Source organism: Poecilia reticulata, linkage group LG8, assembly GCF_000633615.1.
Source record: "Poecilia reticulata strain Guanapo linkage group LG8, Guppy_female_1.0+MT, whole genome shotgun sequence".
Lineage (NCBI taxonomy): Eukaryota > Metazoa > Chordata > Actinopteri > Cyprinodontiformes > Poeciliidae > Poecilia > Poecilia reticulata.
In genome coordinates, this window is record NC_024338.1 from 8,534,537 (window position 1) to 8,548,787 (window position 14,251).

General features: G+C 41.2%; 2 protein-coding genes and 1 long non-coding RNA gene across 6 annotated transcripts in view; 2 read left to right on the forward strand and 1 right to left on the reverse strand.

The window, feature by feature from the left end:
- The first annotated feature begins 189 nt into the window (after positions 1-189).
- xpnpep3 (X-prolyl aminopeptidase 3, mitochondrial) lies at positions 190-6,908 on the forward strand. The gene is made up of 12 exons (XM_008415573.2): positions 190-683; positions 776-901; positions 1,804-1,920; positions 2,021-2,208; positions 2,293-2,512; positions 3,186-3,370; positions 3,483-3,545; positions 3,794-3,907; positions 4,241-4,326; positions 4,559-4,742; positions 5,552-5,672; positions 6,000-6,908. The coding sequence occupies exons 2-12, from the start codon at positions 832-834 to the stop codon at positions 6,164-6,166; spliced, it is 1,515 nt and encodes a 504-aa protein (XP_008413795.1). The 5' UTR covers positions 190-683; positions 776-831; the 3' UTR covers positions 6,167-6,908.
- Positions 6,909-10,814: 3,906 nt separating this feature from the next.
- On the reverse strand, positions 10,815-13,463 carry LOC103468461 (uncharacterized). The gene is made up of 2 exons (XR_534220.2): positions 12,648-13,463; positions 10,815-10,896 (listed from the first exon to the last, which is right to left on the reverse strand). It is a non-coding gene; the product is annotated as an uncharacterized LOC103468461 (long non-coding RNA).
- ep300b (E1A binding protein p300 b) overlaps positions 10,890-14,251 on the forward strand; it is a 28,901-nt gene continuing 25,539 nt past the window's right edge. For all 4 annotated transcript variants that reach the window (XM_008415569.2, XM_008415570.2, XM_017306295.1 and 1 more), the window contains exon 1: positions 10,890-11,394. In XM_008415569.2, coding sequence (XP_008413791.1) covers positions 11,301-11,394 — 94 coding nt within the window. In that variant the 5' untranslated portion in view covers positions 10,890-11,300. The remainder of the gene's footprint in view (positions 11,395-14,251) is intronic.

A 14,251-nucleotide genomic window follows, 5' to 3' on the forward strand; every position in this document is an offset into this window, starting at 1 on the left:
TATATATATCTTAAACAAGTATTGCTGTTTACTTTAGAGCTTAAACTATTTTCTGTATGTGACATTTGATTTTGATTAAACTTTGAAACAAGACCGTCGCTTTCTGAAGGAATCAGAATGGAGGGATGTTGATTCATTTCGTTATGAAAAATATCAACATAAAATGAGAATTTTGGCTTTGTGTGACATTCCCCTTTAAAAAAAAGAGTAATAAGTAAAAAGTCTTTCACTTCTCCAAAATCAGATCACAAGGGTGACATCCCTCTTCCCAGCAACATTTACAGCTTATTCTGGGGGATCTCAGATCAGAGCACATATCTTAAAAAGCTTGACAATAGATGATACCAGTCAGTCAGTAGTCATAATTTAACAATAAGGAAAAAACTGGGCAAACATGACATCTAATGAGAGTTGGAGAGAAAATGACACACATGCCTGTGTCACCGAATGTGAAGGTTCTTACGTCTTTTGGGGAAAATGGTAGTTAATGTTAAAATATTATTTCAAAATATGATTCAAGAACAGCTTCGCAAATGACTTTTGGGATAAGTGTTCTCCGAGCCTGACAAACCAAACTCAGGGCAGCAATTCCACAAAGAGAATGAATGTGGCTAATAAAGCAGCAAGCTAGCTAAGGCTACTGTCATCCACTGCATAACTGTTGCTTTAAAGGAGTTTTGACGGTATGTTAGATAAATCCCACATGCTGCCGTTGTGTGTTTAGATATAACTTCTGGTTTCTTGTCTGTTTTTGACTCCCTTCTGTCTTCGGCAGGACGTCATGCTGTGAGTGGTCCTCGGTGTCCTCCAGCAGCAGCAGCAGCTTTAGTAATGTTGTCCCCTGCCTGCAGCTTCACGCGGTCTGCCGTCAGGCTGCTGCCGCGGCGGACCCGAGCTGGAGGTGGGTCGTCAAATCACTTATTATTATTGTTCATTTCACTAATCTGACAGCAAGAGCAACTAAACTCTAAGTCAGGAATATCAGTTTTGTATATATAGGGGAAAAATGTAAATAAGTGAAACTTAGGGATAACTTCAGCATAAATTTACCTCTCTCTGGTAGGGGATATTTAGTCTGATCTCCATTTTCAGGGTTCCTACTCTGGTTCCAAAGCTGTGAACATTTACATAAAGGTGACTTCTTGGCTTTCTACTGTGAATAAATTTGAAAAACACTCAAAATATCCATCTTATCATAAGCGGGTATTTGTGTGTAGGCTTTTGAGGAAAGATTAATTTACTCACTTTAAGTTCTTTCCTTATTTTAGGTCGGGGGTGAAATAATATTTAGCGTTTAGGTTCTTGTGGGTTCTTTAGCCTGGCATGAGCCTTGTTAATCATTGCCTAACCATTTTGTAAGATTCTACCACAGGGATGAACGATTAATCGGATTAATCATGAGAGACTGATTATTGAAATAATTGTCAACTAATTTAACAATCGATTAATCGTTAGCTGGTGTATGCAGACTCAAAAAAGGACATTTGCCGAAAAAACAACACACTCTGTCATAATTGACAGAGTGTGAAAATGTTCACTTTATTATTTAAAAAATAAATTGAATTATTTGCTCTACATCTTTTAATGTATTCCAGAAATTGTATAAAAATGCTTGTGGTTAATTGAAAAACCTTCAGAATGGAGCGTTTCTTTTTATCTGATTAATCGATTAATCTTCAGAATAATCGATTAATCGTCGGAATAGAAATATCCATTTCCAAAATAAACGTTGGTTACCAGAAGATGCAAACTGGAAAATTTTTTGCCGCTATACGTTGTGGATTTGCGTTGTGTTTTCTGCAGGTTGTGCATGGTGCCGCCATATTTCTGTGAAACCTGGAGATCTGAAACCAAAGACTGTCCCACAGCGGTACCTCGGCCAGCCCAGTCCATTCACTCACCCTCACCTCGTCAAACATGGTGAGTGCCTTTTATCCTTGAATGTAGCCGCTCTCAACCCTCGGATATTTAGTCGTGTCAACCAAAGATGCTTGAGCCAGTTGGGATTTCTGCTCCTCAGGTGAAGTGACCCCAGGCTTAACCCAGACAGAGTTCGAGCTCCGCAGGCAGAAGCTGGCCCTGCTCATCGAGGCCCACGCAGACAAGCTGGGACCTCCTGCCTCCTCTGGGAACCACGTGGCCGTCGTTTTATCCCACCCGATACGGTACATGACTAATGACATCCCTTACCCCTTCCACCAGAACCAGGTTTGTCATTCCTTCAGCTTCTGATGACGCCATCGTTTCTGTACGTCCTATCTGCTCCACGGCTGTTTGCCTCTTGTTTCTCAGGATTTCCTCTACCTCACCGGCTTCTTGGAACCCGACAGTGCCTTGGTTCTTTACGGGAGAACTCGACCGGACCAGGCCATCTTGTTTGTCCCCCGCAGAGATCCAGGGAGGGAACTGTGGGACGGCCCACGGGCGGGAAGGGACGGGGCAGCCGCTTTGACCGGCATAGAGAGAGTTCACAGTACGGAGGAGCTGGGTCTGGTTTTAAAGAGCCTTAAAGGTGAGTGAGTATAAGAGCAGAGTGGCTCTGAACGACTCCACACCTTTCTTAAAGATACAGTAACCTTATAATTGTACATTCTAGCTCTCTTTAACCTGCCACACTCGAACACGCTGTGTTTGTAATTTCTTATCCTTTTGAAAGAAAAAGAAATATAAGATTGAGTTTTTTGAGCTCAATAACATCATATTATAATGTTATTCCCTTGTCAAAAACATACCTGGAATGTTGTTTTGATTCTTTCACCCATGTTTGAGAAACCCTTTAATCTCAATGGCCACCAGTCGGGGCAAAAAGCCTGGGTGTACCCTAGCCCCGCCTTCGAGGACAAAGCTCCTCCCTGGAGCTGCAGTTTCCAAGCTTCTGCCTCACAGAGCAGCCCTCTGACCCACTCAGTTCCTTCAGACTAGCCAGCAACAGTCAGCAGACACTTGGTGGAGCTGCGTGTTTGTGTTGTTGAAGAGACAGAGGCACAATTTCAAGACATTAAATAATGAAGTCAAATTTCTTTTAAGTCATATTTGTCATAACATCTTATTAACAACTTAAGTTAACATAGTTAGTTGGTTGTGCTATAAAATAGCCTTATGTGGCAGGGAAACACATAATACTGCCCCTTTTAAAATTTGAACCTTCATTTTTTTATTTTTTTTGGTCCTGTTACCTCCTTCAGGCACCCAGCTCTGGTATGACTCCTCTCAGCCTGTCCACTCTCGGCTCCACCAGACTCACGTTCTCCCCACGCTGGAGGCCGGTCCCGCCGCGCGTTCGCTCAGGCCCCTCATCCACTCTCTCCGGGCCATCAAGAGCCCCGCAGAGGTGTCACTTATGCGAGAGGCGGGTCGGATCACAGCGCAGGTGTGTCAGTTGTTTCATCTTCAAGGTGTTACAGTGTTTTTGTTTGTTTTGTTTTCTCCGATTCGGTGCATTTTCTCTGGCTAAAACGGCAAATAACGTTGTTTTCCTTCAGGCATTTAGGAGGACGATGGCGTTGTCACAAGGAGACGTCGACGAGTCGGTCCTGTTCGCTAAGGTAGGTTTTAGATTTGATGACCTCGATTGTTTCCATAGTGCTTCTACTCAGACCTGTAACGCTAGTAAATTATGCTGGACCATTAATTGTCCCAGATATTATTGCAATTAACGGTAATATACGATACAATATCATTTATGTAAAAAGAATAAAAAGCAAAAAACAGAAGCACAAGGGGGTGGACACATTTTCACCTCAGTGTAAACCCAACGTATATCTTCTTCTTCATCTATTATTTCTTTTTCCAGTTTGATTTCGAGAACCGGATCCATGGTGCCAACTTCCTGGCCTACCCGCCCGTGGTCGCCGGAGGAAATCGAGCAAACACTCTGCACTACATCAGCAACAACCAGATCGTCAAGGTAACACCTACTTTGAGCTGCAGCGAAGACTTTAGGAAATTATGATGGTTCTAATTAGTAGAGGCTAAAGTAGAGTAGTGGCTAAAAGAGGACTAGTACAGCAAATATAAATGATTTGGGTAATGCTAACARACCCAAAACAGAAAAAGTTATGAGAAAAAAGGTCTCTGTGATTTTTTTCCCCTTGTAATGTCTATAAATATCTGGTTTAATTGTCAAATGTAATTTCATTTAGGACAGAAAATATATATTAAAAAATTGTCCCCTTTTACTTTTACGCTAAGCATCTTTAAATTTAGACTGTACGTTTTTCCTCCCTTTGTCTTTCATCAGGACGGTGAATTGGTCCTTCTCGATGGAGGCTGCGAGTACTTTGGTTACGTCAGCGACATCACCCGGACGTGGCCGGTGAACGGGCAGTAAGTTTGACCGATTAGCTCTAAGAAGAACCAAAGATTTGAAATAGTTTGGCAAGATATCTCTAAAATGGGAAATGCAGAGATAAAATCCACAAAATATTGAAAAATATCAACTGTACCGTTGACGTCTCCAGTTTGGTATTTTGAACTAAGCGAGTGTTTTGAAGTTTTGTTCCCAGAGGAGTGACAGACTCACTGCAGCGTTTCATTCGTCCCACTGTCCTGCTGCCAGATTCAGCGCCGCCCAGGCCGAGCTGTACGACGCCGTCCTGGAGGTGCAGCGCTCCTGCTTGTCCCTCTGCTCCCCCGGCGTCAGTCTGGACCACATCTACAGCTCCATGCTGACTCTGCTGGGACGCCAGCTGAGGCGCCTCGGCATCCTGGGGGCCGACACCAGTGACGCTGATGCTCTGAAGGTAAAATACCAGGGAGAATATCAGATCCGACCGGTCAGGGAGAATATTTACAACAGTTTCAGTTCTAATTAACACTAAACAAACTTGATTTTGAACATTAAGCATTTGACCATGTTAGTGCTCTAATCTGTTGGAATTGAACCTCACAGATCAATAAGCTGCGCTTGCCAGATGTGGTTAGTGGGAAACCTATTTCTGCATAAAACTGTTAATCCATTAAACTGTCAGGTACTGCAAAAATCTGCTGGGGTGAACGGATGACATAACTTTTATATTCTATCGACTATACTGACGATTAATCGATTAATCGGATTAAAATGGTCAAATTCTGAAGATTTTCCTATTGAATTATTTGACATACATTAAACGATATAAATAAACAAGTAATTCAATTCATTGTTTAAAACTATATATATATATATTTTCTTGCCTAAAATGGAATAACGCAGTATTCCTTTAATGATTTGTAGCAAAGGATGCATTGTCAACTAAAAAAATAACTGGATAGCAAAAGGCGATCAAGAGGATAATCTGAGTATTTTTTTAAGTCTTAAACACAAATATGTTTATTTTTTGTACAGTTTTAGTTTATAGCAGCGCTGAATATGTTCTTTCAACAAATGGCCATTTTTACTCCTATTAACGATTAATACATCACCAAATTAGTTGACAATTATTTCAAAGTTTAATTAATCCCGATTATTTGTTTCAGTCTTACGTGGTTTCAGTCTTCTGCAGCAATGCGGTGTTATTATTTTATTTATTTATTTTTACATAGAGTAGAAATTTTGATTTTGTCTTGAACCCAGGCTGCGAGGAGGTTCTGCCCCCACCATGTCGGCCATTATCTGGGCATGGACGTCCACGACACCCCCGACTTGTCCCGCTCACAGCCTCTCCAGCCTGGAATGGTCATCACTATAGAACCAGGTACATCTGGACCTGAACTGCACATTGCTAAGCAACTCGAAACCATTTTAACACGACTTGAAGCTTCTAGTTTCTTTTTGCGACATTACGACCACAAACTTCATTGAATTCTTGAACCGGATCTTATTCTGGCGGACCAATAAAAGCTGGGCTCAGTGCAAATTTTTTATTTTTTTTTAGATTCCGATGAAAAGACGAACATTTGACATGAAATTAAAAATGGATGCATTTAATTTTGTGATGGGGTCAGAATATCCAAAAATATTTACGCCTCGGTGCGTGTGACATAGAATAAAAGACGTTTCCTAATTGTTTTCCTCGTCACAGGGCTCTACATCTGTGAGGACGACGACCAGGCGCCGGAGCATTTCCGCGGCCTCGGAGTCAGGATCGAGGACGACGTGGTGATCCGGGAAAAGGGAGCGCCTCTGATTCTGTCCAGTGGCGCTCCAAAGACTGTGGCTGACGTAGAGAAGGCCTGTGGGATGGGATAGGCCAGAGACGGCGGAGAAACGGAAACCGAATCAAACGTTCGCAGATCGCGGACGGCTCATGCAGCGTTCAGGCGCCTCAAGACGCTCAGGAACTCAGAACGTGACAGCTAAACCCTTGATGGCGTTAACTTCAGTGTAATCAGGGTTACAGATGTTTAGAAATGTGGTGTTAGAGGCGAGAAACGTACCTTAAAAACGCAATCAAGCACATTTGTGCCTTCAGTGATGGTTAAGGAGGCTTGAAGAGCTGAAAGTGGAAGATTGTGTAGCGTTAAAGTCTACATTGTTAACATTTCAGTATGGGCGATGCAGTAAGAACAATCCTGATCATGCTCTGAGCTTGCATAAAGTTTCCACATAAATCATAGTAGTTCACTTAGAAACACAATTTATTTTCAGCTATTTTCTTCTTATCTTTTGTTTATCCAGGCCAAACAAGGACAGGTGTTTATGTCCGCAAAATTATCAGTCGTTCTCGTGCCGAATGACAAATACTAATACCACCAAATGGAAATACAAGCAGATGGATTGTTTCTTTTTTTTTTAAACTATCATATTTAATCGTTTATGAGGGAAGAGTGATGTGTTCGACATTGAGACTGAACTGGATTTATAAACTTCACTTTTCTTGAAAGAGTCGTTGTACTGAAAGTTCGACCGAGTTGTTACGAATGCGTGTTTGTCTTTTGCTTTAAAAAAAAAAAAAAGTGTTCTCTTTTAGAATAAAGAACTTTGTTTTTGAGTTTCATAAAATATAAATATACAGCTCTGGGGGAAAAAAATTAAGAAACCATTTAAAATGATCAGTTTCTCTGATCTTACTCGTTACAGGTATATGTTTGAGTAAAATGTTCTTTTATTCTACAAACTACTGACAACATGTTTCTGAAATTCCAAGCAGAAATTGAGTATTTATTAGTAGAAAATGAGAAATGGTCAAAATAATGAAAACAGTGCGACACTTTCAGACCTCAGATAATGCAAAGAAAACAAGTTTATACTCATATTCATCTAAATCAGCCTAGCCCTACTTTAAAATATGTTAAAGTATTAAAACAAAATGTCAATAATTAAAAATGTAGGCCATCTCTAACCGCAGTACATCATCTAAAGATAAAGAGCAGCAGAGAAAGTCGCTGTTGTCACCCTGGAGAAGGAAACAATGTGACACCTGGAGATTTGTGGAGACCAATGAACCACATAGAAGTTTTTATCCACAAGGATAAAAACATGGAACAGTGATGAACCTGAGGGCCTGGTCTGCTGAAATTACTGCAAAAGTGCCACAGAAAGTTATCCAGCAATCTGAAGCTCTGCAGGCATCTCCTGCTTCAGCTAAGGTCGGTCTTAATAAGAAACAGAGACTGGGCAAAAATGGTGTGGGAGAGTTTCGAGCTGGAGAGTGGATCACTTTCCATAACGGACTCGTTCACTTTGCTCTCGCTGGAGAAGAAAATCCAGAAATAAAATGTCCGACTGTCAATTTGTGACCTTGCGCTCAAGCACAATTGAATTAGACACTTGGACAGTGATTCACAGCACGCTGGCAAGTCCACATCCGAGGGGTTCAAAACCTATAAAATGAAGGTTTGGGAGTGGTCTAGTCAAAGTCTGGAATCCTTCAGAGTTACCGAATAAGCTGCTTCTCAGATGAATGCCAGTGTTTGGTGGACGAATGTGTTTTAGTGGATAGAGAAGGATTTTAGAGAATGGTGGACAACCCTGAGCTCCCTCTCCATGAGACTACCATAGAAAACCAGGGTGTCTTCAGTCAGAAGCTTCTTCAAGTTTCCTGTAGTACAGACAGCTAGAGGAGATCTTTCCTGCCCACAGCCGTCACTATCTACAATAACTCTTTAAAGAATCTTGAATAAATGCGGATTATAGCAGCATTTCATTTCCCTTTGGGATCAATACAATATTTTTTTAATTGAATTAAACTGAATTAAATTTCCAAGACGTGTCGGCTGTGTTCCTCTGTCTTTGTGAAGCTGTTTATTCACTAATGTTCCCTCATATACCTCTGAGGTCTTCACAGAAGTATTTATACTGGGATTCAGYTGCACACAGAAGGACTCTATTACAGTTGAATTCTGAAGGCAGTTAGTGGGACTTGATTTTATTTGGACTTTTCAGAGTAAAGAGGGTAAAAATGCGACATTGCGATCTGCTGAGGTTTATGGTGAAATCTTAAAATGTGGAAACATTCGAGGGAGGTATCAACGATTTAATAAGTGCATCCCAAATGTTTTTCTTCCTCCTGTTGTCACCTAAATCTAAGAGCTGAGTGGTTAGCAATCATGCTAATTCTGTTTATTTGAGCGTCATTAAAGCTGAAGGATGTAACTTACATAAAATATTTTTCCAGATATTTGTTGAAACTGTCACAAGGCTCCTCTGCCTTCTCCCAGTGCTAAGTAGGAACAACCAATCAAAGCCTTTAGTCTTCTTGTGCGGCAACGCTCACCCTTCAGAACAAGCTATGCAGCTAGCATAGCCTGTTCTGAATGTTTAGTCTAGTTAGCATGGCCACTGATTACAGCAAATAAAAGGTTTTCCTGGAATAGTAAGTCGTTTCTCTGCCATTAGCCCATTTAGCAGCCAGTACATGAAGTGATTGACAGCGATAAGTCCCTCCTCTTGGCTCTGATTGGTTGACTTTGGTCAGGAGCGGCACTTCCGATGCCAATAGCAGTTCAGGGAGGAGATGAAGGATATTGATCTTTTCATAGACAGTATGTCAAATGACAAACTGTCACATTTGGTGACAGTTTTAAGAAAAACCAAAAAAATAAATAAAATAAAAACGTTCTGTATAAAAGTTACAAACTGCAGCTTTAACTGTGTAATTAGACTTAATTAGTAACTAATTTTTTTAATGCATATTTATTCAGCTAAAACAGGCTAAATAACACGAGAGGTGGTTCGGCTCGATGCGCTGAAGGGTATAAAGTGGGACACCACTGTCCCCTGCAGACTGAAACTCGACGGCTGCCGCCGACACGCTGGGACAGGTTTCCGGACACTCCCGAGCACTCACGAAGACAACCTCTCCTCTTGTTCCTTTCCTCCGTCCCTCCTCCTCCTCCTCTTCACGCCTAATGTTGCTGTACCTCTAACCCTCCCCCCGTATCAGAGGAGTAGAAACAACAAGCCGCCATTTTGTTTGGCGGACAGACCGTCAGAAACAGGAGATCACCGATAGAAAAAGGAGCGACCCCGGCCGCCGACGGCAGCCGCTCCGGGAACCGCAAGGGGGGAAGAGACACAGTAACCAAATCCTGTCCGAGCCGTCCGGTGGAAGGGGAAGCGGCAAGGAAGGAGGCTAGACTTCAGTGGAGGGAAAGCCGCCTAGGTGTGATGTAGCTATATATATTTATATATATAAATATATTGATGCATGCATGAGAAGGAAATACTCCGAAAATCTCAAGGAAGGGGGTGTTTTGCGGAGCGGCGACGGGGAGGAGAGGCGGAAGAGGGCTGCACATAACGAGGAAAAAACCTGCGATAAGAGGAAAATACCACCATGAAAAATCATTATGTGTCCGCGGCGGAGGAAGGAACGAGTCCGCATAGACAATTATATAAATAAATTGCTGCCGGGCAGAAGGGAGAGGTGGAAAGAAAGACGGGTTTAAAGAGAAGAGAAGGGGGTGAAATTGCCAGGACCAACACGAAGGGGGGGCTTTCACCATCACAAAGAGTCAATGAGAGGATTTTTTTTTTTTTAGGAGGATTTCTTCCAATTATTGTGCCGATCTGAAGCATTCCGCTTCCGAAATAGCCATACTATTTTTTTTCTTATAAGTCACATTTCGCCTCAGCTCCGCTACTGCTACTGCTTCTTTTTTCTTTTTTTTTTTTTTTTTTTTTTTTTTTTACTCCCCAGTCCATGCATTGCAAAAAGAAAAAGAAAAAAAGAAATCTTTTTAAAAGCACTGAAAAAAAAGTGGCAATATCGATAGCATTTTTCCTTCATCTGAGATCCCAGTCGTGTTTGAAACAAGCAGGAACTAGAGGAGGAACCTCTGCAGGGAGCACAAGATAAGTAACCCGTTTGATCCTCGTCTGCAAAAAAAAAAAAAAAAAAGCGAGAGAAAATCAAACTTAATTAGATCAATCCAACTGCCCTGCTGATTGGCAATTAGCGCTGTTATTGCATTCGAGACGTAGATCCAAAAAAAAAAAAGCTGCATTGAAAGTGGCAGAAATCCGTATTTTAAAGGTCTGTTTTGCAACAGATAACTGACGAATGGGGTTGCATCAACCAAATTTGCAATCTCAGTCTGTTCTTCAGTGCCTTTTGGATGGTTCAACACTTAAGTGCACATACAAGTCAGCATGCACATGCAAAAAAAGAGAAAAAAGTCACGCATGGGAATATAGGTTTACATGCTTTTTGGACTTTTGATATTTTTTTCTTCATCTGAGTGGATGGATCTGTCTTCAAACCGTGTTAAATCACTGACGAGCCAACTCAGCATCGCCAACACTCGCATTCAAACTACTGCTTGTTGCCTTTTTGCCGTGGAAAATTAAAAGGACTCGGTGATACAGACAGCAATAAGAGGGGAGGAAAAGTAAAAATCCCTACAGGTTCTCTAAGGTGTTGCATGAAACGGCAGCAATCTGAAGTTTTTTTTTCTTTTTTTTTTTCTTCTCTCTCTTTGGAAACTTGTGATTTTTGTGCCATCACGCATCATCTCCCCCTGCAGCCTTTTTTAGACCTGAAAAAAAAAAGAGACGGTTTTTGATCAGTATACTATGGAAGACCAAGTTGAATGGAGCTCGGAGGACGGATCTTGGGACAGTTTTTATGTCATGAGGTTGTCAGTCGTCCGTCGACTCCACCTTCCCACCGCCTCTTGTTGAAGTCTGCGAAGAAACAAAAATCTCCGACAGGGGAGGGGGACCGATATCTACCAGAGAGGTACTACAAACTCAGGAGGAGGACTGAGAAAGAGTTGAACATCGCCGTCCTCTTCCCCTACCGTCCCCCCAAGCGGTGGGGGAACGATCAGAAACATTTCTTAACGGGAGTAAGAAGGCGGAAATAAAGGGAATACATAAACCCTGAGTGGATATACAGCCTCTTTTTTTTTTTTTTTTTTTTTTTTAATTCGTCAAAAATATGGCCGATAATGTCCTGGAGTCTGGCCCGCCTTCAGCCAAGAGGCCCAAGCTGGCTTCTCCAGCTTTGTCTGTGTCTACCAGTGATGGAAATGGTAAATATATTTGATGCTTTACTCCGGCATGAACTATCTTAGAGATTGGTGCTTTTAAACTTGCTTGCTCCGAGTCTGGAGTTGCTATAGAGTTGCACACTCATTTCTGCTTGCTAAGTGACGTTTCTGGGCATAAATATTGTAAAAAGTTAGGTGGGAAAAGTGTAAATCTGAGTGCTACGGTTGCTTTGGTTTAAGCTTTTCTAGTCCTGAAGCAGGAGCAACTTTCCAGCACTTGTGTTTTGATGCGTTAGCCTCAACAGGCTAACTAGCCGCAACTAAAAAGATCCTCCTCCAAACAATGGACGAGTCGAGACACCCCACTTCGCCTAAACTTGCTTTGCTACTTTAAAAGTTGTTAAAGTGAACACGTACGGTGGAATATGCTACAAATGTCAAGTTTCAGAGATGTTAATATTTCATAACGGCAAATAAACGTTTGGAAACTAGCTTTTAGAGCTAGTAACTGAAACCGAGTTAGCTAGCTAACTAGCTAAAAAGACACCCCCACCGGAGCAACTCAGCTGAGCTCCGTGATGGGGAAATAGCTCATTAGTTTAAACATTTTTATMATTAATTTTGTAATTACATTAGACACCGAACATATGATGGATGTAAAAAAAAAAACATTTTTCGAAAAACGTGTATAAATGACGAGAAGGCTAATGTTTTTAACACAACTATTGTCAAGCTAGCTATTGTTCAACACTTGATTAAGTTGGGCGAAGCGGTGTTGACCAGCTGAAGTTGTAGCGCTGCTCATGTAAACACTTTGACTCAGTTTAACAGAATCCAAATCAGATGTATTCCTTCAAGCGTTTTCTTTGAAATATCTCAGATTTTATTCACTGGCTTTTAATGAATTCATCCAAATATGCTGTAGCGGAGCTAATTATTCATCCTCCATTGTCTGCATGGTAGTACTGCTTCACTTTTGTAACAATAAATCGTAGCCAACTGYACTAACTGAACGTATTTCACCCTGAAATAACAATTGAAGCAAGTGAATTTATTACTAAAAGCGCCATAACATAATTCCTCATTGTTACACCYATTCCAACCCAGAATTTCAAACTTGATCCTTAATTTCTTGCATCCACTTTTATCCTATTTATTATTTATTTTCTATTAATGTCTTCCTTCTCCAATCATACAACTTTGCCTGCGTTTCYATGCTYTCGAACCTTAGAACTGCTCSACAATTTCACAGAACCACCTGGGTACTGTAGTGTTTACCTTTTGCGGCTTCTCACCTTGTCCCCACTGCGTTTGCTCTCCACGCATGGCAAACCACCAAACCACAAGCTGATGCCTGGAAGAAAAATTTGGGACGGGAGAGGCTCATGACGTCTCCATACAGTGCCTCGCAAATGTTTTCATCTCCGTTGAACTTCACATTCTCTCATGCGACGAGGATAAACTCCAATGTATTTATTGGGATCTTACGTCATATGATGACCTGAGCAGGTTGCTAGATAACGTCAATGAAGAGTTGTACATTTAGGAGAAGAGTAGAGTTAGTTTATAAGAGAAATCATTGAACGGTTTGAAGACTTTGGCACAACTGCAAATCTACCAAGACATTGACCATTACAGGACCGTGTTCGAGAAACCTGTAGTGACTGAACGAGACGCAAACTTCCACAGACAAAATGTCTGCATTCTATAAATCTGGCTGTTTTGGATGAGTGGTAGGAAGACAGCAATTGTTTAAAGAAAACCATAATTCTAGATTTGACCAAACATCTTTGTCCACCAACTAAATATTACACGGAGACCTACATGACCAATTTGGAAGTAAAAATGTCAGGCCGCAAAGGAGTCGGGAMCGATACGGGTTCACCTTTCAGCAGGACAGTGAGCCTAAATATACAGACAGGGTTATTATTATGAAATTGTTTTGATTAAATTATTTTAATGTGTCAGAATTGATTAGTCTAAGATGAGATGTTTAGTAATATTCACAGCTGTTCTTTGCCCATCCAGTCTGATGGAATTTGAGGTGTTTTGCAAAGAAGAGTGGTCGGATTTTTCTGTCACCTRGTGTGAAAGGTCGGCAGGCTTACAGCTTTAACTGAACTRTTGCCAAATGTGATTCTATAAAATATGGTCTCAGGAGTGCTGACTACAAATTCACTTGAATTTTTTTTCTTTTATGTCATAGTACGGCTCGGCGACACGGCTCAAAAATATATATTTTTTTCCAACGTAATCTGATTTACAATTTCAATTGTGTTTTTTTTAAATATATACAGAATATATAAATATAATAATCCATCCATCTTCTGTACACCTTTGTCCCTTACTGGGGTTAGGAGGTGCTGGTGCCTATCTCCAGCTAACGTTCCCAGAGAGAGGCGGGGTACAGCCTAGACAGGTCGCCAATCTGTCGCAAAGCAACACAGAGACAGACGGGACARACAACCATGCACACACTCACACCTAGGGAGAATTTAGAGAAACCAATTAACCTGACAGTCATGTTTYTGGACTGTGGGAGGAAGCCGGAGTACCCAGAGAAAACCCACCATGCACAGGGAGAACATGCAAACTCCATGCAGAAAGACYCCAGGCCGGGAATCGAACCCAGAACCTTCTTGCTGCAAGGCAACAGCTCTACCAACTGCCCCACTGTGCAGCCTTGACTAAAAAAAGGCTTTTATCTGAATCATTCCGTCTTTAAGTTGACCAAAATTCAAAGTGGGRAAAAATTAAAAATTAGCTGTAAAATGTGCTATAAAACACGTCAAACAAGACAGTAGCTCTGGATTAACATCATTCTGAACTATGAAAACCTAAGGAATGTTTTAGTAAAAAAAATAAAAATCCCAAAATATTTTCAAAAATTAAATCTTCA